This window comes from Tachypleus tridentatus, chromosome 7 (assembly GCF_004210375.1).
Source record: "Tachypleus tridentatus isolate NWPU-2018 chromosome 7, ASM421037v1, whole genome shotgun sequence".
Taxonomy (NCBI): domain Eukaryota; kingdom Metazoa; phylum Arthropoda; class Merostomata; order Xiphosura; family Limulidae; genus Tachypleus; species Tachypleus tridentatus.
The window spans coordinates 151,363,270-151,386,798 of record NC_134831.1 but is presented as its reverse complement, the minus strand read 5'-3'; the positions used below and the strand labels follow the sequence as shown (position 1 = coordinate 151,386,798).

General features: G+C 34.7%; 1 protein-coding gene across 1 annotated transcript in view; it reads left to right on the top strand.

Moving 5' to 3' along the window:
• Positions 1 to 23,529, top strand: part of LOC143256913 (protein APCDD1-like) — a 64,399-nt gene that overhangs the window by 29,285 nt on the left and 11,585 nt on the right. Inside the window, exon 3 of the mRNA XM_076514762.1 lies at positions 6,708 to 7,287. Within this exon, the coding sequence (XP_076370877.1) occupies positions 6,708 to 7,287 (580 nt within the window). The remainder of the gene's footprint in view (positions 1 to 6,707; positions 7,288 to 23,529) is intronic.

Below are 23,529 nucleotides of genomic sequence, written 5' to 3'. Positions count from 1 at the left end.
TGTTGATAACAGAGTTTAAAATTTTGGGGTACAGTGGAAAAGACAAACAGTTTAATGATGAACAGAGTTTAGAATCATATAGTCGTCACTTGTAACATGAACATATCACTGTCACAAATATATGACAGTAGCTCACATAGTTACTTGTAGCATGAACATATCACTGTCACAAATATATGACAGTAGCTCACATAGTCACTTGTAGCAAGAACATATCGCTATCACAAATATATATATGACAGTAGCTCATGCACCTTAAACGTTTTAAGAGTAAGGGGCGAAAGTGTGAAAAAAAGTGTTATTTAATTACAATGTTCACCGGCAAACATGAAAACAGTTCTGATATAACAAGTCTTTATATAGATATTTACAACTTTTAACTAAAAGGATTGTATAGTATTGAAGATTCTCAAAGCTTTAGGAATTAAAACGCTAGTAATTTTTTTTGTTAAAAGAAACTTTTAATGTAGGCTCGTATGTAATATACAGTTAATTATTTTTTTCAAACATAAATTGATCTGTTTAGTAGAGAATTTTAGTAACTTAAAAAGTACTTGCTTTGCTACTAAACTATCAGTTGTTTTACTGTTTCAATGTGCCATATTATTGAAGGCTATTTTCTGATCTTGGATCTATTTCTTCTGTTGGTGACCTTGATCATTCTGTTGACCATGATCATACTTATTCAATTTCCATTGCAACAAACTCATGCGAAGGGCATTGAGAGGAATGTGAAACATTAATTCTTGATAGATATTTCACATACCATCTACTATATGCGGACGTCGGCTTCCAAGATCACGTTTCAGCAAAAGTAAGGCACAAAACTCCATTGGAACTGCATCGGAAGACTTGATAAACATGTGGACAGATGGGATTGGAATACCGATTTCAGTCTCTTCTGCTATATTTTTCGTGAAAACATCATCGGATTTCGAAGCAGGATTGAAACATTTCACTTGTAACCTTCATATTATTGTTTATCATCAGTATAAACACAACTTCATCCCAATTGATATTTGACCGGAGAATTATCTTTCCTAATCATAACATTCGTTTTACAGAATGGAATATTATTCGACTGATGTGTGGTTTCGCAGCTGCCCACAACTTTGTACTGTGTATGAAGAACATTAAAGTCTCATTCTTTGAAATTTTGTTCACTTTGGCTCTTCATGGTTTAATAGTCTATCTATACGAATGTCACTCTTTGAGAAAGACTCTGACGTTTTGGGCATCCATAATTTTATCCAAGTCGTGCATTTTTTAGTCGGTATTCTGAAACGAACTTTGTATACACGTATAAAATGTGTCGCCCGCGTAGCCGTGCTCGTATCTGCGGCGACAAGATACGCACTTAAAATACACAAATCGTCTTACAACTCCTGTAGTCGTGACTGTAATCGTTACAACTGGCCTCGTGCTTAAAAGCTAGTAATGAAATAATTCAACAATAAAAAATTTCTCATTATGCATCATCTTAAACCAGTTATCTTTTCCCACTATTGCTGAAATTTCAATGGGATTTTCAGACCAGCAAGCTGCGTTCATAATGAGGTTGGTATTTTGTCATAATAGATTGTGCTTGAATTAGAGATTTATTTAACAAAAAACTTTACTTGCATCTATGTAAATTCGGGAATAATTATTACGTAATGAGATTGGCTATTTCGGAACATAAAAATTATTGAAGACCAAAGATTTTCAGATTAAACGTTTTTCCGTGATGGAAGTTGAAGTTAAGGGACAGGAACTATGAAACTTACGGAAGTGTTGTTTTTGGGTGACTCGGATATGAGAGCTACGCTAGTTTAATGTTTGACGGTTAGACATATAAACGATTTATTGTGATGGGACTGGGGAATTGGCGCCAGTGATGAGGTTGGGTTTTGTATTCAATAAAATAAACATCTTTCAAGGTTTTCGTGGAGAACTCATTACAATATCAAAGTATTTAAAATTTGATAGTGAAGTAACATGACCACATTTCCTTTATATTTGTCGCATATATGGTGGAAGATTTTCAAATGACACAGTTGTATTGGTACTGTAGTCGAAAGTGTAAAAGAAGTAAACCTTTTAGTAGAAGGCCTGTTTATAAGTTATGTCATATCAAGTTGCAAGTTAAGGATATGTGAAAATTGAATAGTTATTTACAAAATTATAATGGATTATTGTACAGGAAACATCGGTTTAATAGAATCCCAAACCAGAATTGTTATCCCTTTATACTGTTAAGTAGTTTCTATATAGATGGTAGAATACATTGTTAGTTAATACTTTACAACTTCATTGAAGAATATTTATATCGAAGCTAAAATGTGTATCATCAGCACATATTCTTTTATAGTTTATTAACATTTAGTTCCAACACAGTTTAACCTGTGTATCCGTTGGTTGAGATTCACCATCTTATTACAGGCAGAAATGTATTAAAACAGACGTGGTTATGTGCGGTATCAGAAACTCACCATGTTTCAAGGAAGTTTCTTGTTACTTAGCTTTTGTTTATCTGCTTTTCAGATGTTTCCTTACTTCCCACCTTTTTTGTTTCCTTGTATCACAATTCCGTTATTTTTCATCTGTTGTGGCGTTCGTTTCAATTCCTGAAACATGCTGCTCGTAATATGTCATTAAGCTTCACAAGTTCCACGCCCTTTTTGTTACACTCTTTTCGATTGGTGAATTCCTCTCTGTTACTTTTTCTCTTCACGTTCTTCTATCGAATGTTTCCCGAAAGGAATAAAAAAAGAGTATATTAAAGAATCATGGCCAACCTACAGCCCTGAGCTCAGTCTCTGTTATACTTCCCCGTGATGAGGTATAGAAAGAATGAGAAAAGAGAAATACAAAAATATAAAAGAATGAGATATTTCTTGTAGGTACATGTGATTCAATCAAGATCTGGAAACACGAAAACTTAGGACTTTCTTGAGAACAAAGGATTTTCCACAATAAGGCTACAAAGTTCTTTTGGAACCCAGAATCCTGGATGTCCTTCAACTTTCCCTTTTTGTTTTACCTTTTGTACTTAACTGATTTACTGTTCAATAAAATTAACCGAAAGGTAATAGAAAATGTGAGAAAATCATGTTCTATATTTTTCTGTATGCACATTCGAAATTATACAGAGTTGAAGAAAACAATAAAGTAAAACAAAACTGAAACTTATTTAGGATATATATAAGTTATTAAAAAAAAGGAAAATTTACCAGGAAGATAAGCGGTTACTGTCAGAAATTAGCTACGTACGTGGGTGTATTGAGTATTTGTTTTAGAATAAGAAAAACTGAGAATTTTCATTTCATAGTGTTTCAGTACATTCACAGAAAATACGGAAATTTTACTAAGGGTTGCAGGTAACAGAAGAATTATCAAAGTGATGTCGTAAATGTTCTCAAACTAACGCATCATTGATTCTGTTGAAAATTCTTCACCAAGTGGTACTAGATACGATAAAAGTGCATGAAGTTGTGGACCGTCTATCCTCTCATTCCAAAGAAGCGTGTAAACTGTAAACCCCATGGAAAGAAAACGACTGGGGTGGGTGTGGCATAGCAGTTAATATTTGGGTTCGGTATCGAAGGGTCCAGGGCTCGAGACACAATGATAATGAACTCGTTCGTGCTTTCAACTGTGTGCTCGTTAAAAGTAACTGTTAATTCTGTTATTCGGATAAAAAAACCTGGATAAAACCCTTATGGCGTCGGATGCTACTAGCTGATTGGTTATCTTTTTTCTCTTCATTAACTCATGATTAGAGGTATTAAATAAAGTATCAAGAGCATGTACAAGTGGAAGTATAGTTATAACGACTACCTTTTATCCTATGAATATCATTCAGTAATTCACATGAGACTTTAGAATATTAGAGAGAGGCCTGACCAGCTGTTGTTAGTCGTACATGAAGTAGTATACAAGTTTCTCAAATATAAACCTTTTTATCTTTTAATACACATCTTTGTTTTTGTTAACACTCGGTATAACATATGACATCATTTTTTCATTATCTGCACGTCGTACTTGCTAAATAGCAGAATCGTATTTCCCGCACTTGTTAACGCCCCAGGAAGCTCGTGAATGGCACATGTGACACCTGTTTGTCAATACTCAGTGACCTTTGACTAAAGAATGTCAGTTAACTACTGCACGTAGAAACGATTTATTAAATTAAAAAAAAAAAAAGGATTTATAGAAAGGAACGGGGAAGTGTTATCTGACTTGTTATGTTTATTATGAAATTACCGCTGAGCGAACACAACCGTTTGAACTGGTGAAAATGCAAACCAGTTAATAAAGTCTTAGCACGATCAACGTATTGCACTATGCAAGCTTAAAAAGAGAAGCATACAAATAAATCCAATTTGTAAAATTCGTTGTCAAAGTTTAGAAGTTATCCTAAGAGATAGGCTGAAATATTAAACTCATAGAAATCCCCATTTTGTAAAATGTTGTTTTCAAACCATTATTTCTCTTGCTATGAATTCTGAAAAACTAAAGCGCATAAACGTTTTCTCACTCTTTTCTGTTGTTGTAAAAACTTAAGAGTTACTCCACTAAGTAAACTGAAAAAACCCACAAAAACTAACTAACCAACTACATTTTGTAAAATGTTGTTCTCAAAGTCTAAATGCTAACCAACAATGCAGGCTGTTTGTCATATACTTGTACAAACAAACCTGACTTGTTTATATTTGATCGCCAAAGACTAAGAGCTATCCTACAATGCAGGCTGAAACATAGATTCACACAAATAAACCTGACTTGTTTATATTTTGTTCCCAAAGCCTAGAAGTTATTCTCCAAACTGGCCTTAACCACACAGGGGCCTTAAACAATGCACAAAGTGCAGCATTACTCATAATGTTTTACAACGTGACAGACATTGTACATCAGAACGATGTGTTAAAGAGCCAACTGTATGGAGTTTGGAATTTGCGACTTCGTGTTTATGATCGAATTACTCATAAGAATATCTACACAGGTTCGCTATAACGAGAAACTTTAATAAGAGAGAGAATGCTGCCGTAAATGTCATTGTTAATGCTTTAAATAAAATAAATTAAAACACAACTTACTCTAATGTAAAAGTTAGCTGTTACTTATTTTTCCACTAAACTCCAATTTACCCCTTAGTGGAGTAGTTTTCAAACTGAAGAGGGAGAGAGAGGGCAAGACGTAGCCCCTTAGTGGAGTAGTTTTCAAACTGAAGAGGGAGAGAGAGGGCAAGACGTAGCCCCTTAGTGGAGTAGTTCTCAAACTGAAGAGGGGGGAGAGGGCAAGACGTAGCCCCTTAGTGGAGTAGTTCTCAAACTGAAGAGGGGAGAGAGGGCAAGACGTAGCCCCTTAGTGGAGTAGTTCTCAAACTGAAGAGGGGGAGAGGGCAAGACGTAGTTGATGTTGAACATTTTTCGCTATCTGCCTCAGTCACAACTTAGAGGAAAGAGAGCTAGTAAATACAACTCACCGCCAACTCGTGGGCTACACTAATCGAGTAGGCTCGGCATGGCCAGGTGGTTAGGGTGTTTGACTTGCAATCTGATGGTCGCGGGTTCGAATCTTCGTCCCACCAAACATACTCACCCTTTTAGTCTTGAGGACGTTATAATGTGACGATGACTCCTACTATTTGTTGGTAAAATAGTAGCCCTTTAGTCTTTCATTGCTAAATTACTACAGTTAGAGGAAATAGCTCTCGTGTAGCTTTGCACGAAATTTAAAACAAACACAAATTAATAAAGTAGTTGGATTTAACCGTCATTTTTATAACGCACTCAAGGCTTCAAAATGTGGATGACGATTTTCTTGCTTTCCTAACGGTAATGAGATGCAAACAGGAGCAGAATGTTTCATAAGGGTCAGTGAGAAGATTCGGAAAAAATACCATATAAATAATTCACTGTAATAAATAAAGCACCTGTACTAAAGCGAAGTCAACTCCTGCATAGTTGATCACAAATGTCCTTTTGTTGTTGTTGTTTTTGTGAGAGGGAGCGAAGTGGTTTGTGGTGTAGAAAGTTTGAAAGTTCGAGCACCATTGCCTCAGAGGAAACCTATCGATATGGATAAAATTACTTACTTTCAATTTATGCTCGAGATAAAGTATATTTTGAAGTTGTTTCGAGCGTCCTGTGAAACAGGGAAAGGTAAACTAGGTTATCAAGTTTCTCCAAGACTCTGAATGAACTCCACATGGACATTATTTTATTTTTAGATAGATCTTTGCCGATTATCAATCTTACGAGTGACAGCATTTTTTTTTTAAATCTCTCAAAGATAATGCTGTGACATGATAACGTCCAAACACTATATAGAAGACACTAAATGAAACATATCTTACCTTCACTAGTGGTGTAACTTTGACCCTTGACCCAACTCTTTATTAATCTATGTCATTCCCAGAGTAAAAATTATTTATCTGTGTTCGTACTCTAAACTTCACTTTAGTCTTGGACTGCAGCGTGTTCGAACGTTATTTATCCCATGAAGCACTTAATGCCAACAATATTTTTTTTTAAATTTTTCTAGTAAATATTGGTTATTAATTCTGCTGCTGTCATATAATTTTTGATTGTTTGCAGTACTGCACATTTCAACTACAATCTATAATACTTAATGGTACAGGATTTGTATAAAAAACTAGACGTAAGAGTGAAAATTATTCTGTACATTCTTATCATTTTTAAAAACTATATTTTCCTAATTAGGTGCGAAACTCGGCCAGGTCCAGAATATTTACTGAGAAAATACCATTTTTATAATAACAACACATTTCTTCTGGAGCAATTTTACTATCTTGACGATTCCTGCACCTTACCGGCTTTTTTCATCTCCGCATGGGGGCGTTTTCAATTTTTACAACCATCATGGATTGTTCCTGGAGGAATGGAAGCAGAATATGTTACGCAACGTATGTACCTTGTGCCCTATAGTAACGATATGGCGCATAATCTTGAACATAGAATCAACAGGTCGTGTCCAGGTTTTGTTAGGAAACCTTGGAGATCTTATAAGAAATACCTCGTGTATAGCTACATTGAAATAAATCATCATGGTAAAGGAAATGACGTCATAGAAGTGGTTGAAGATATCGACTGTTTGACGTCCTTGCATGTTAGCCTCAACGAGCTACAACTGATGCGTGTGGAACACAGAAAACCTTTCCACCATACACATCGACCGAGAAACATGCGCACTGAACTGTTTCTAGGCGACATCCACACTCAGTACCACCAGAGGGAGCGATATCGTCCTACTAGTTACCAACCACCCCTTCTGAAAACGGAGGTAAGATTATTGCTACAGTTTATTGGAATGTTATTAATATCTAGATGATTAAGTAAAATGTCACTTATATAACAGTTAATGTATTGATATTTCTCACGATAGGTATGATGCGTGTTTATCTAACTGTAACTTTATGAATTTCACAGTTGGTACTACTTCAAGTTTCAGTTATCAGTGTCGAGACACATGATGCACTTATAAGCTGTAAGCGACAGGTATAGTTTGTCGCATCATTTATTTAGGATAAAGTTTGCTTCTTGGATTGAGTCTGAGCGTGACCTAATTGGTTATTTTCCCGGAATGTGAATCGAATGATACATAGTTTGCGACCCATTGCCGCAGAAATATTCTCCTTATTTTGTGCTATAGAAGTGACAGTCAAATCCAAATATTCGTCACGATTCCATCAGACAAGGGCAACCCAAGCAGTAGTGCCGTTGAATAGCTGGCTTATTTCCCTTTTTATTGGCTGTCAGTTCAAACTTAGGTACGGTTATGCGCAAATGGCCCTTTTGTAGCTTTGTGCAATATTCTGAAACAAACTTAGCTTCTTCGATTACTGAGGGTGATACAATTGAACTGTTTAGCTCAAATCTGGTCAAGCTGACGTCTTATTTTGAAAAGCTTTGTGAATTTCCGAGAGAAAAGTTGCTACGTCACTTCCTGTCGATGTAAAACATCGCAATGAAAGAAGGTTTTTGACTCATTGTTATTTTCTTGGGTGAAAAAGTTCATTTAGGAATACGATAACTCATGTTAAGCAGGAAGATACTGTTAACATTTTCAGAGCCCTGATGTAGTGCCCAACGAGACTGTCATGTTAAAATAACATCCGAATTTTAAGCTGTCACATTTCCCGATTTATTTTTCATTATAATATCAGAAAATCTTATATTTTAGTAGCAAGAGTTTTCTTAGAAAATTGTTGGTACAGAAAAAAAGTCATTAGTTCAGTCAGTAATATAGGAAGAACAATCTTGGTGTGGTAAAAAGTCATTAGTTCAGTCAGTAATATAGGAAGAACAATCTTGGTGTGGTAAAAAGTCATTAGTTCAGTCAGTAATATAGGAAGAACAATCTTGGTAAAAGCTTCTTGCAAGAAAAAAATGAACAAAATAACGAATTAGGGATTTAAACAACAATTATTTTCGTAAATGTGTTTACTCCACTATGCCTAATAAAGAAAACAACCGAAAAGCAAGCTTTCAAAACGAAAAATAAAATGAAAGTGAACTTTAACAAAGATGCTTGTTTTTACAATAATAAAAAGTGTCTTAAGCAGAATTATCTTGTCCAGTTCTAAAACGTACTTGATAGCAATAAGATTTAGTAGCGGGAAATCAAACCATAACATGTGGCATCTAATGACAAAATAATCTTGCGTCTTAGGCGCATGCCCGCTTTTAGTGTTGTGTAAAGTAGTTACGGTAAGTTGAGCCTAATCAAGTTGTAGAGGGTTGGTTTATTTTCCCGTGTCTCATCAGTCAACTTCAATCAGAAAGAGAGAGAGGGGGAGAAAGAAGCTGTTACAGAGAGTACTGTGATCATCTGATGTTAACTGACAATGCGGTTAACAAGGTAGATGTTTAACAAATCATGTTTTGCAGGATATACTTGCCCGATTCTGAAGATGAAACATCCAAAACAAGTGCTTTAATTTTCCGCCTTTCCGTGTTTTTTTTTGAAAGAAAATAAATAAGTGAATTATGATTTTACCAAAGAAAATTACTGAATGTATTATTTTGCTAATTTTCTAACCTTTGTCACTTCAATTAATTAGAACGGTATGATAAACATCTTTGTACCTCCCATTTTATTTCCTTCCTGATGAAGCAAATGCATAATAAAACAAACAAGAGTTTTGATTTATTTTTGAAACTTTTTTAAATAAGGAATTTTTTTTTAATATTCAAAGTTACTTTGTTTAATTGTTTCTTTTCCTAGCGCTTTTACACTTTGATAATTATTCACCAATCTTTAAAGTATAATTGATTGTAAGCTCTAGTTTATTTTAAAGGCATAGTAAAAAAAGTCTGAAGCTGTAAAAACATCATAAAAATCCCATAGAACTAGAAATGGAATATTTTAGGAATAATTATTTATTTTATAAGAAAGGCTGTTATTAATTTATTTATCAGGCAGGTGGTAGCACTGCCTTTGTAGGGATTACTCATATCGCGTTATTCATCGAAATGGTATTTTAAATATCACCTTATTACGTAATCAGAACGTTACAATAGTATACAGTGTTTCCTTTCATAACAACATTTATGTAATGACCGAGTCACAAGTTCTGGTAATGTCTGTCTGTAATTACCATGGTAAAAACTTTGAATTTCTTGTTCTATCGGCTTCTGCTTTTTTATTCAATGATAACTCAAAAACTAAAACAATATTGTCTATTAGTTTCACTGAGGTTATGTAGTTTTAAAGGGAATAACCGGTTTTAAAAGTATTGTTTATAACTAGTAATAATTACAAAAATAATAATTCTAATGTAAACGATTTTACCATTATCCCTAGAAATTAGTTTTTTCAGAAATTTGTTATTCTTTTAAAAAGCTTAAGTTCAGGACGAAACAGGAATAACCAATCAATAATAGATAAACAATAAATACAACTAGGATCTCATTGTCTTGAAAATTGGTTATAAATACAACCTTTCTATGTCTATTGAAATCCTGCATTTAAAAAATAACAAGGAAACAAAAGACGTTTTTTTTAAAAAAAAGGAAGTAAATGTAGGGATGGCTAATATCAGTCCTTCAAAAACAATGTAAACAAGACAATAGGGATGGCTAATATCAGTCCTTCAAAAACAATGTAAACAAGATAGTAGGGCTGGCTAATATCAGTCCTTCAAAAACAATGTAAACAAGATAGTAGGGATGGCTAATATCAGTCCTTCAAAAACAATGTAAACAAGATAGTAGGGATGGCTAATATCAGTCCTTCAAAAACAATGTAATCAAGATAGTAGGGATAACGTTTGCACCGTTCTTACTTAATATCATAGGAAAAATTAAAACATAGCAGTATATATAAATATTTAATCACAACTGAATTTAATTTATCCTGTTTTAGTCTATTAATATTCTACTACACTGTGTTTATGCTATTGTGTAGAGATGATACAACTACTATCTCTACGATCTCGTTTGGATTGTTTTGAAAGATTGATATTAGCTACACCTACATTTACTTCAGTTTTTGAACATTTTGCTTTATTCTTTTTTATATATGTTATACAAATACCTCAAGGTACATTATAAATATAAAATAAATGGACAAAATAAGAAATAATTAATACATAAGTAAAAAGAAACATTAGACATCGCGGAGAAGGGACACGTTTTAGCACTGGCTTTTCGCTATTTACACCCAACTACACAGAAGTAAGAATTCGTGCAACAAAAACCCAATGCCACTATATATCCCTTGCACTAAGGCGGCTGGCATTGACGAGGAGGGAGTAGGCCCCTGATGGATCTCTTCATCGAGATGTTGAATGGATTTTATCAGTCTTATAATGATCTTATCCCGTGTGAGGTATTTCCTATATGTTTTTCACTTGTTTGGAATATGTGTTTTATTTAGCATTATTGGAATCAGGTAGGGCGTATTCTACTATATAGTGTGCTTGGACTGTACATTTTCAGCTTTCTGTCCACAAACACACGATCTGTACTTTGTTATCTTGGGTACGCTATAAGAGTGAGGTCAAACCCTACTGTGGCCCGGCATGGCCAGGTGGTTAAGGCGTTCGACTTGTAATCCGAGGGTTGCGAGTTCGAATCCCGTCACATCAAACATGCTCGCCTTTTCAGCCGTGGAGGCGTTATAAGTGCTAGTCAATCCCATTATTTGTTGGTAAAACAGTAGCTCAAGAGTTGGCAGTGGGTAGTGATGACTAGCTGCCTTCCCTCTAGTCTTATACTGCTAAATTAGGGACGGCTACGCAGATAGCCCTCGTGTAGCTTTGCGCGAAATTCTAAAACAAACAAAACAAACTAAATATTGTTATACTGCAGATTAGATTGATTGTGAAACCTCAGTAAATATTGTCATCCAAGGTAATAATAATATTGTTATCCAATATTTTCAGCTCATTATTGAACCTCGATGAATATTGTGATCCTAAATATTAAATATTGACACTCCACGCCCTCTATTGATTACACTATGCAACTAAATTTTACTTTTTCTTGTTCGTGGGCAGAAAGTGTTATCTCCTAATTGTTTGTGCCTAAAGTAAATGGAAAAGACCTATTTTTCTCTTCAAACTTTGCTTTTGTGACCTGGGTAGTGAAATTTTCAAATTTACCCATTTTTCAGAACATTCAGGTAGATTCAGTGCTGAGTAGCTGATAGAGAATTTTATCGAACTTACAAGAATTTTCAAGAACTATCTAGATTTTAGAACTTACGAGAATTTTCTACAACTTTCAATGGTAATATATATATATATACAGAGAGAGAGAGGCTCACCACTGACCGCTTCAATTAGTTCTAGCTACCTATGTGAACAAATAGACCTATACAAGGAGGCTTTACTAAGTGTTCCTGCTATCTTTGCCTTTGGGACAGCAGAGACACCGCAGCGCACTACAACAGGAAGCATTGGCTACAACGGACCGAGTTCTTTGTGGAGAGACACAATGCAAATGTGTGAGCCACTAGTGGACCTTCAGAAGGTGTTGTTCTTACCATTGCATATAAAATTGGGTCTTATGAAACAATTTGTCACAGCTCTTGATGAGGAGTCTGCAGCCTTCAAGTACCTTCGAGACTTCTTCCTTTCGCTGTTTGAGGTAAAGGTCAAAGCTGGTGTCTTCGTTGGACCACAAATAAAGAAGATCCTGGAGTGCACAGAATTCCCCAAGAAGCTCAGCAGGAAGGAAAAAAACTTGGGGCAGCTTTGTCGCAGTGGTTCGGGGCTTCTTGGGCAATCACAAGGCCGTAAATTATGTGGAACCGGTTGAGGCTCTGATGAAGAACTACGGCAAAATGGCCTGCAGGATGTCCATATCCTTGACGCTCATCTTGATAAATTCAAGGAGAACATGGGAGCATATTCAGAGGAGCAAGGCGAGCGCTTCCACCAAGATATACTGGACTTTGAACGCCGTTACCAAGGAACGTGTAATGAAAACATGATGGGAGACTACATTTGGAAGCTGATACGTGAAAGTGATTTACATTACAGTCGCAAATATCGAAAAACTACTTACTTCTAAACATTTTTGCTCATTTTTGTATACCTTTAGTATAAATACATGTAAATCTTGATTCATATGTTGTTTTATTCAGACATTATGTAAATGAAAATGTGCAAATTTGTCCGTTTTTACATAGAAAATAGGTTAATTTCTAAATTTCATTATCTAGATCACAAAAGCAAAGTTTGAAGAGAATAATGGCCATTTTCTGTTATTTTACAACATAAGCAATTAAGAAATAACACATACTATCCTTGAACAAAATTTATGTTACATAGTATTATGAACCACAATAAATAGTATAATGTAAGACTTAATGTTTAAAGTTGTTATTTAATTTGCTTATAACTTTTCATATATGTGTATGTATAAGGTTTTGAATCTTCTTAAATGTTGGTTTCCAGATACTATATCACAATGAGTATCATACAGAAGATAAAAAAAAAACCTTAACGTACTGTAGTAATGTCGTAAACATTTAAAAATAAACACTCACATGTACAGCCAGTAACTAGAAATGGTATCGAATGAACTAGATCTTTTCAGAGCCACTTTTTATGGGAATTTCGATGCTTTTTCTCCACTTTTCTGTTTGATATTTTTCAGCTTTTATTTATTTATTATTGTAAACATAATACGGTCTATATGTTGAAACTATCTAAAAAACACATGGCTTTATGTCGATCAGGGAATCTTCACTACTCACGAATATCATCAGTCTATTATTTTTGTCACTGTATCCAGATGGGAATGTTATTCTTTTCTTTTTCACATATGTGCCGGTTAGATAAAGAATCCGTAAAAGAAGAAACAAAAAAACAATATAACCTGTGGAAGAAGTGTCAATGGGAAATCTCTGAGCTTTCTTTAACCAAACGAGGGGGCGTACAAAACTTTATGAAATGTTTAACTCTATAAATAGGTGCATAAGATAGTTTTAGCTCTCTATGTTTTTGTATACACCAGTATATACTTGTATATACTAGTTTTTCTTACAGTTATTGTTTCCATAGTTGTCACGTTGTCGAAAAAAATAAAATAAACTTACCCAGAAATTACACATTAACTTTAAGCCAAACTGGTTGTCAACTAAAATAATGCCGCCTGTAGGATAACCCTTAAACAGTACTGAAACAGTGTTGTCTTTAGAATAAACTCTAAATAATGTTGAAATAATGCTTCCTTAAGATAACCTCTAAACGATTATTTAATTGTGACGGGGATTCGAACCCGCGACCCTCGGATTACGAGTCGAGTGCCTCAACCACCTGGCCACGCCGGGCATCAACTCCTCTTATTCTAAAGCTTCCAAGAAAGGAGCAGTTCTTGGATAATTAAAATGACTCGATTGCAACAGTGCTGAAAAAAACAGCACATTCTGAACTAAAATTAATCCTTTTGAACAAATAATATCCATTTTATTTTAACATGGAACAAATTTTAAGAGACTATGACCCACAAAAATCAGCATTGCACCTTCAACATAACACAGATGAAAAAGGAGGGAAAAAAGAGAATTTTCCAAAGATTACTTTAGAGTTCTTCTCACTGACTAAACTATCAACAAGAAAATAAAAACTATAATAAGGTAATCTGAGCTGCTGATAAAAGTTATAGAACGACCAGGTTCAACTCTGATAAAAAAAACAAAAAAAAACTTTCAATATCTCAGTACACTACCCTTCAGTGTAATAAAGTCAACTTTGTTACAAAAACGTATTTGCAATCTACAGATGACAGATGTTACATGTAAGCTGGTAAACAAGATTGGAGACACCAAAACAACCTACACACAGTTTAGGAAAACATATTGATTCTCTTTATGAAACACAGCTACAGATACTTTTTGACTCATCATGGAGGAATAACACCTAACGTGAAAACATCTTTCCACCTAGAAGTCCTTATCAAAGTTTAGTGACAGAACGTTTAAAGAAACATGTTATCAAAGAACTAACTACTACCACAGATGAATAGAAACAAAGGATGAAGTCTAAGGTTTTAATTATTTTGGTTTTTCATCTTGTGTCTTATTGCAGTCTGCAACTTGGGTAAAACCTTTGTTTACCATAGGTAGCTGTTTATAATTTCAATAATACAATTCTTTCAACAATAAGCTTTACTACCAGGCATGTTAAAAGCACGCTGTACAAATACATGCTATAGATCCGAATAAAATTTATTATTTAAACCATTTGAAGCTTTGTACTGTCAGTTTCGATTTGTGTTTTACTACATTAACGAAACGTTCCTGAAGAAGCTAAAACGCGAAACACTGAGTGTTCAATTAATGAAAAAATGACAAATCTGGTTTTAAAATCTCTAAACAATATTGAGACAACGCCGACATTAATATGACCTCTGAACGATATTGAGACAACGCCGACATAAATACAACCTCTGAACGATATTGAGACAACGCCGACATTAATACGATTTCTAAACGATATTGAGACAACACCGATATTAATATGACCTCTAAACGATTTTGAGACAACACCGACATTAATATGACCGCTAAACGATATTGAGACAACGCCGAAATTATTTTGACCTCTAAACGATATTGAGACAACGCCGATTTTAATATGACCTCTAAACGATATTGAGACAACACCGACATTAATATGACCGCTAAACGATATTGAGACAACGCCGACATTAATATGACCTCTAATCGCATTGAGACAAGCTCTCTTTAAGATAACCTTTAAACAATACTGAAAAAACAAACAAACGTAATTTACACTCATTATGATTACTAAATAGAAATTCAAACAAAAACATACACACAATCAGATAGATTGCTAACCATAAAATCAAACCAGTCGCAACATTTGGTAGAAATAACTGTTTATAATATAAATCACCGTAAACTAATGATATCGTTCGACGAGTAAGCAAAGTCATTTGGATATACGTGTAAATAGCAAACAATGAAAGATATACAAACCATTGGGTTTATTGCATATTAAAAATCTTTTGGGAAAAAAAATGCTGTCATTCTTAAACTGAAAAAGTACTGATATTTTCCTGATTACTGACATAATGCCACTGATGGATGCTGTTGGCAACACATAAGAACAGAATAATTCTCAGTGGGATCGTCTTATAATACATTCGTTGTTAGATAATCATACAGTGAAATCAGTACACAATAGGAAAGCGTGTGTGTGTTTTCATACAGTAATGCCATACAGGGCTATCTGCTGAGTCCTCCGAGGGGGTCGAGCCCCTGATTTTAGCGTTGTAAATTCGTAGCCTTACCGCTGTGCCAGTAAGATGTAGAAAAATAAAGAAATAATGAAATAGTGTTCAAAATTATAAAACAAACGTCCAAGACAAAAACTTTAGATTTATCGTCCCAGATAATTCAGATAGTGTTACATAGAAAAACAAAAGGCTTTAGACAGAATCATTGAAGGGTTAGAATGTAAAGTGAGATTCTAAATGATCCACATGCGTGGAGCACATTAAGAACAATAGTTATAAAAAACATTGTTGAAGCAGTTCTATAAATAAATATAGAATTTGTCTTAGACGTGTGTTTTATTTTTTATTACTTTACATATAAATAGAACTGCATTGTCAGGAGTTGATCCACGTTCTGATAAGATTTAATAAAAATGTTGCTTGTTTCATGTCCAGTCATAAAAGAACTCATGTCCCAACAGCATTTTGATTGAGTATCCCGCGAACAAATCATAACTAATGGAAAGGTGGTCTATTCTCGGATGTGGACGTGTGAGAAATTGTTCGACGTATAATTTCATGCGCGGGATTCTGCTCGCGTTGCCAAAAGCGTCACATTGATGTTGTGGTAGCGCAGTACCGGGATTGAGTGACTATAGCTGGGATAAAATAACTCTTTTTAGAAACTTATCAGACCTTAGAATTGTTTGTTTGTTTTGGAATTTCGCACAAAGCTACTCAAGGGCTATCTGTGCTAGCCGTCCCTAATTTAGCAGTGTAAGACCAGAGGGAAGGCAGCTAGTCATCACCACCCACCGCCAACTCTTGGGCTACTCTTTTAGCAACGAATAGTGGGATTTGTCCGTTTTTACATAGAAAATAGGTTAATTTCTAAATTTCATTATCTAGATCACAAAAGCAAAGTTTGAAGAGAATAATGGCCATTTTCTGTTCTTTTACAACGCCCCCACGGCTGGGAGGGCGAGCATGTTTGGCGCAACTCGGGCGCGAACCCGCGACCCTCAGATTACGAAGTGCACGCCTTAACGCGCTAGGCCATGCCAGGCCTCAGACCTTAGAAAAATGAAAGCTTCAAATAAATCACAACTGTTTGTTATACAATAAACGCAACGCTAATTTATGTTTCTCTACGTAGTGTGATTGGCAAATATATAAATACTGACGGACTTTGGACAGGACTTGAAATATTTTACACTATACACAGTACTATATCATTAACTAAAAAGAAACAAAATATCAAATATATCGTTTTCATTATGCATAGAAAAAATTAGACATATCGACTATTTTTTTTGTAGTTATCTGTAATCCCAAAATTATTTCGAGTTACCCGCCATATTGTATACTAGATGCTCCCGGTTCACGTTTTGTATTATATTTTATTTAATTATATGGTTTTAGATTAATTGTAGCTTAAGATATGTATTAATACATTTCATTAAGATGGCCATAAAAGTTCAGTGTATAAAAACAGTTCGAGCGAGGATGATTTGATACGAGGCTTAGAGGGCTACTAAGTGAATTGTTGTTAGACATACAAATATTTGAGACCACACGTGTGTTGAAGTAAAATATGCAGGGAACACTTGTCTTATTTGACTGAATTAAATATTCAAGGAAGAAAAATATTGTACCGAGAAAGTTATAAAACATGACCTGCATTCCGCATCGCTAAATAATCTAAACTCTGTGTTTTTTTGTGCAAGAGTTCGGAGAATTACGAATTAAAATCTTAACAGATGGGGTTCTGGACGATATCACAAAGTGAAAGTAGACCTACCCCTAGTGTCTGTTTGAAGCATTTTGTTTCCATATTAATAGCTTTAATGCATCCGGAACGGGCTGTTGACACAAAATCGTCAATGACTCATGCATGGTAGGATGTAATTATATCTTTCTTCCCATGTTTTAACGAGAATGACAACATATAATCCATGTCCAGTCTTCAGGAAACTAATGATAAAAAAGTAAGCGTCTTGAATCGATTTCAGTTTATCTCATCAATCTTCGCAAATTACTTTATGCATTTTTCTTTCTCTTTTTTTTTTTTGGTCATTTAAGAAATCACAGCCTTCTGAATTTTAATACCAATCATTCAGTTTCTACAAAAAAATTACCATAACTTTTATTGACTAATGCATTGAACATAGCATATAATTCATTTTAAAATTTTAAAACACCTTCTTTTACATCTACGAAAATTATCTACTCGTAGGATTTGTGTTGAAGTATACAGCGCTGACGTATAGAAACTAACGACTTATAACAGTTTATGTAAGAATATTTTCTTAAGACTTACGTAGAAAATTTAAACCAAATGGACGCTCAGACGTACAGAAGATGTCAGTTTTCTTGATGTATAGCAATAACAAATATATATCTTCATCATTACACTATTTTTATATGATTCCTTAATTAATAGGTATGTTTTTATTTTTGTTATACTTTGAAGTAAACAGGCCTTGTCTTGCGAGTTATTTTTCCCCTTCTCATTGAGATTTTTCTAAATGTTTTTAGCATTAGGCTTTATAAAGATATTATCATGATTTTTCTAAATGTTTTTAGCATTAGGCTTTATAAAGATATTATTATCATCATCACTTTGATTGCTCTTCTTTAACTCTGGAATGCACAAAACAGACAAAATGCTCGCCTACAAAGCATGCTTGACTGAAAGCTCAAAGAGAACTTTGAAAGAGTACCAAATCGGGCCCGGCATGGCCAAGTGGTTAAGGCACTTGACTCGTAATCTGAGGGTCGTGGGTTTGACTCCCCGTAACACCAAATATGCTCGCCCTTTCAGCTGTGTAGGCGTTATAGTGTGACGGTCAATCCCACTATTCGTTGGTAAAAGAGTAGCCCAACAAATTTAGTAAGCTTGTGTGAAGTACCGAGCTCAACAAACGTGTGTCACAATTTGTCCGTCTTCTGCCTGCTATTGGATACTTGGTGGAATTTCTTTCGTTACTATACCCATGGTGCCTTGCGCGAAAGAGACGATGAAAAAATATCCTAAATCTATAAAGCTCTATCGATTAGATGATAATGTTGGCGCGAAATTCACTAGCGTCGCTCTATTCAACGTTTAATTTATCATAGCAATCAGATCTTGTATTGCTATTAGAGTACTTGCGTTTCGAATCTCGAACACGAATGACATTTACGTAAGCCTGTACATTGTTGTTACGAACTAAATAACAGAGATAGTTGTTCAATGACATAAAGATACATTCTTATTATTCTAATTAACAATATATGAAGCATGTATCGATGCTATAATAAAATATAATAACTACTTTACAAAGACGGCCAACTTAAAGCTTTTTGAATATCTTAATAAAAGTTTATTACATCAGAAGCGCTGGCTTCATCTTCAGTACAACCGGTATATTAATGATATAAGAACTCACAATGATGCAATTAATATCACGTACAAGTAAAAATAAAGGATTACTTCCAAATTGAAACGCTACATGTTTTCTTTATGTTAATGCTATTTATAAGTATTTATAAAAGTACTTTTACCTCCACGTTTCACTCGAGGTTTTGAGTAAACAATAAATCAAGTGATATTAGCTAAAACCTAGTAGAGGAAACTCACAACCTCAAATAAAGTAGATGTTCCAGAAAGTGAGGAATTGTTTTTGTTATACCAGTTCATGAATACAACTATAATTTACTTCTCATCATCGTAATCTTAGGGTGGCAAGTTAGAATCTCCGTCACACCAAACGTGCTCGTCCTTTCAGCCGTGGGGGCGTTATAAAGTTATTATCAATACCACTATTCGTTAGTAAAAGAGTAGCCCAAGATTTGGCGATGGGTGGTGATGACTGGCTGCTTTCCTTCTAGTCTTACACTTCTAAATTAGGGACGGCTAGCACAGATAGCCCCGTGTAGCTTTGTGTAAAATTCAAATCAAACGAAAACAAAATACTTCTCATCGAATGACAGATGGCAGCACCATTCCTCCAGAACACTTAACATTGACTTCATGTGCTCTCTGTCCACTGCGGCTACTGAAACCAGATTTTTAGCATCATAAACCCACAGACTCGTCGCTGAGCTCCAGGTAAAGGGGGGATAGGGATTTTCTCTAAATTGCGAAAGACTAAAAATAATAAATAGTATTCAAATAATCAAAATTAAAATTTTAACCTAGCTGGGATTTAGGATCGATAATGAGATTCAACGTATTACTACAGTTACAAAACTAACGTAAAAATTACTCGGTTATTAGATAGTAAAATGATATTGAAAAAGTAAGACATTAGCTACTGTATTGTTTCGTTAGTTAGACACAAACTTTTGTTGTATGAGGTTACGCAGGCGCTAAGCTCATATATCATGGGAAGTATTCAGTTTGAAAATGTCGAGCATATCTATGCTCTTATCAAGTAAGCAACAGCAACCCATACAAACGAAACAGTTTGTCTACGTTTCTATTCAGAGTATAATATATTTAACATAGACGTCCCCCGCTGGTACAGCGGTGAGTCTACGGATTTACAACTCTAAAATCAGCAGTTCGATTCCTCTCGGTGGACTCAGCAGATGGCTTGATGTGGCTTTGCTATAAGGAAACATACACACATTTAACATAACAAATAGTTTTGGCTAACTTTCTCATGAAGTATAGAAAGTTCAACGCAACAGAATATATTGTAGTGAACCGAAATCTTCCATATTGTTCCACCACTTTAACATTTTTACTAATGTAGCATAAATTATTTGAATATGGAGAACTGGTTGAAACAGACTATACGTTTTTGATATAAATTTAACATGCGGTTTTTTTCAATGGCTTGAATTTTTAAAAAAGTGTAGTTAAATAACACTTTACAGAGTGAACCCTTTTTATAAGAATCACTTCTTTGTGGATAACGGCCCGGCATGGCCAGGTGGGTTAAGGCGTTTGACTCGTAATCGCGGGTTTGAATCCCCGTCGCACCAAACATGCTCGCTCTTACAGCCGTGGGAGCGTTATAATGTGAGGGTCAATCCCACTATTCGTTGGTAAAAGAGTAGTCAAAAAGTTGGCAATGGGTAGTGATGACTAGCTGCCTTCCCTCTAGTCTTACACTGCTAAATTAGGGACGGCTAGCGCAGATAGCCCTTGAGTAGTTCAGCGCGAAATTCAAAAGAAACAAATCTTTGTGGATAACCCTTTAGTCGTGGTTAGTAATGACAAAACAAATTTAGTAAGTTTTGCAATTAGATTTGGGCTATCAATGAAGTAAAGCATGTATCTTAGTGTGATGTTCGTGAAGATTGTATGAATATATTGAGTTACAACTCCAACCGTGAGAAAACAATATTATTTTTTGTAGATTATTAACTAGTAAAGATACTTTGTGAACTTGTGATAAAACAGATGTTGCTTAACGCTTCTACATAAAAACAAACTAGCGCTACCAATTAGTCAGTAATGTTTAGCCACAGTGCTGAAAGGTTTAACACACAGCACGTTAAAATTCCTTTATAACTTTGTTTACAGCTCACCGTATTAAATGCTCTGATACCCTAAATGGGGCACTACGCAAGATACTTCAGCTACAGGTTATGTATGTTCACTCGATTCATGCTATAAACAGTGTAGCGAATTTATCAATTTACCGTTGTTCATTTATTTTAGTGCCTACACTTTTTTCAGTACAGTTTTCATTTTTACTCGTGACGTATATTCTTAACTGTGTATTGTCCAAGTCTCGCCTGTTCTCGAAACTTGTACAGAATTCTCGAGTAAGGGTCAACAATGTGCTACGTGTGTATGTAATATTAGCGACTGACAGTATTGTCGCGAGCCTTGGTGAAGGTTCTGAAGTCTCACATGATTTGTATAAAAAGTTGCTAGCTGAGAGACAATGAGGAAGAATTGTACTGGACTGGACAGGTACAGTCAGTACGCTATAGGCCTAGGAGGATATAATTGTGACTAACGTCTGTATTTGATCGGAAAACTATAGAATTGACCCACGGACTTTTATAGCTTTCGAACTTTACAAACCGTATAACTTCAGTGAACTTTGGACGTTATTATTTCTACGAGGACATTAAATATCTTCGCTGAAAGGAATCAGTTTCTACCTGGTGCGAGGCTAGCCGACAAATGCGTCGTTAGCTTAAGCGAGATGCAACAACATCTACTCAGAATTAATTTGCTCGTTTTGGACTTGGATCTTTGATAAAATATTCAGTTTTAAACCAGATATAAGACTAGGTGTTGTCTGTAAGTTTGTAAAACTATTGTATATAAATCATTACTTGTAATAACTATTAGTAGTAACCATTATTATAAATTGTATTATTTTTATGTTCGTATATTAAAATATATTTGTGTTAAAAAAGGAAATTGAGTGTATTGTAGATTCGATACATATTAACATTTAATGAACTACTAAATTAACATCCAAATTTCCAGTTATTTAAAGTAGGAATACGTTAACATGAGTAATATAATAAATCGGAGACCTGCCCGAAATAATTTATAATACGTAACAACATGGAGCACAGACAATATTCAGAATAAATATAAATGTTTATTGTGAAACACAATGCTATACAATGTGCTATCTATGTTTGCCCAATACGAGTATCTGAACCCAATTTTTACCAGTTGAAATCCTACACATTATGTGATAATGGTGATTTAACGCGTAATTTCTTTTTTCCTCTTTAGGTAAGATTTTTTTTTCTCTTTAACATTGTGAATTCGACCCGCTTTACGTCTACTCTAGACGAACCACTTGCTGGGTGACGAATCACAAAAGACAACATTCAAATCGAAGCTACTCATCAGGGGGTTTGGGTAAACAAGTCTGCCCTGAAAACTTAGATAAAGGAATGAAGATACGTCAAGAGATCGCCCCTAGGAGTTCGCAGCATATGCCACATGAGATATGGTGGCGGTCTAACTTTATGATCCAGGGGTGGGCAAAGAGCAAGCTTAAAGCTCCTAGGAGGTGAGGTAGAATTGGAAAACAAATCTAGTGCTTTCTGTAAATGAGAGAAGGGTTTAAGTTAACCTTGTTTTGTGCTCTTCATTCAAACGGAGTGGATAGAAAATAATTCCCAGTATGTTGATCACTTTATTTTAATAATGAACTATGATGGAGCACACATAAAAAATACTAGACTTTATCTGACCTATGACTCAGGAGGTTTATTTTAACGAGAACACCAGCATTGAATTTTGTAAGTTATTTCAAAGTTAATTAAAAATGTATGTGAGCTTTTCACGTTGTTAACAGAAATAACGTCACACCTCTGTAAAATAAAACTGTGTAAAACTATAAATGCTTCTCATGAACACATATATTTGTCAGTGTGAATACATTTTATTTAAATTATTAGGGTTGTCTAATTAATGCTAATATTATTATATAGAGAATGCTTGTTTATTGTTAAACATAAAGCTACACACTGGGCTATTTGTGTTCTGCCCAGTACGAGTATCAAAACCTGATTTTTAGCGTTATCAGCCCTAAGACTTGCCGCTGGGCCTGAGTCAGAGTGGATTAAGAGATTGATCCTCCTCCTGAAAAAAGGGAAGAAAACAGAATGAAAGGTCTTGGTTAAACGTTTGAGAAAAATGTTTGTATGTGGTAAATTTTTAAAATTAAACTATAGGATATATTTAATAGTAGAATAGACAAATGCCAAATTCGAACTGACTTAAAATTCGACACAGGTTCATCTTTCTATTTTTCGCTTTGCTGGTTGTTTTCATTATCGTATAATGAGAAAAAAAACAACATTAAAATAGAACTATGGTTACGAACCTGGTAAATAAGAATCTCTGTCAGCATCA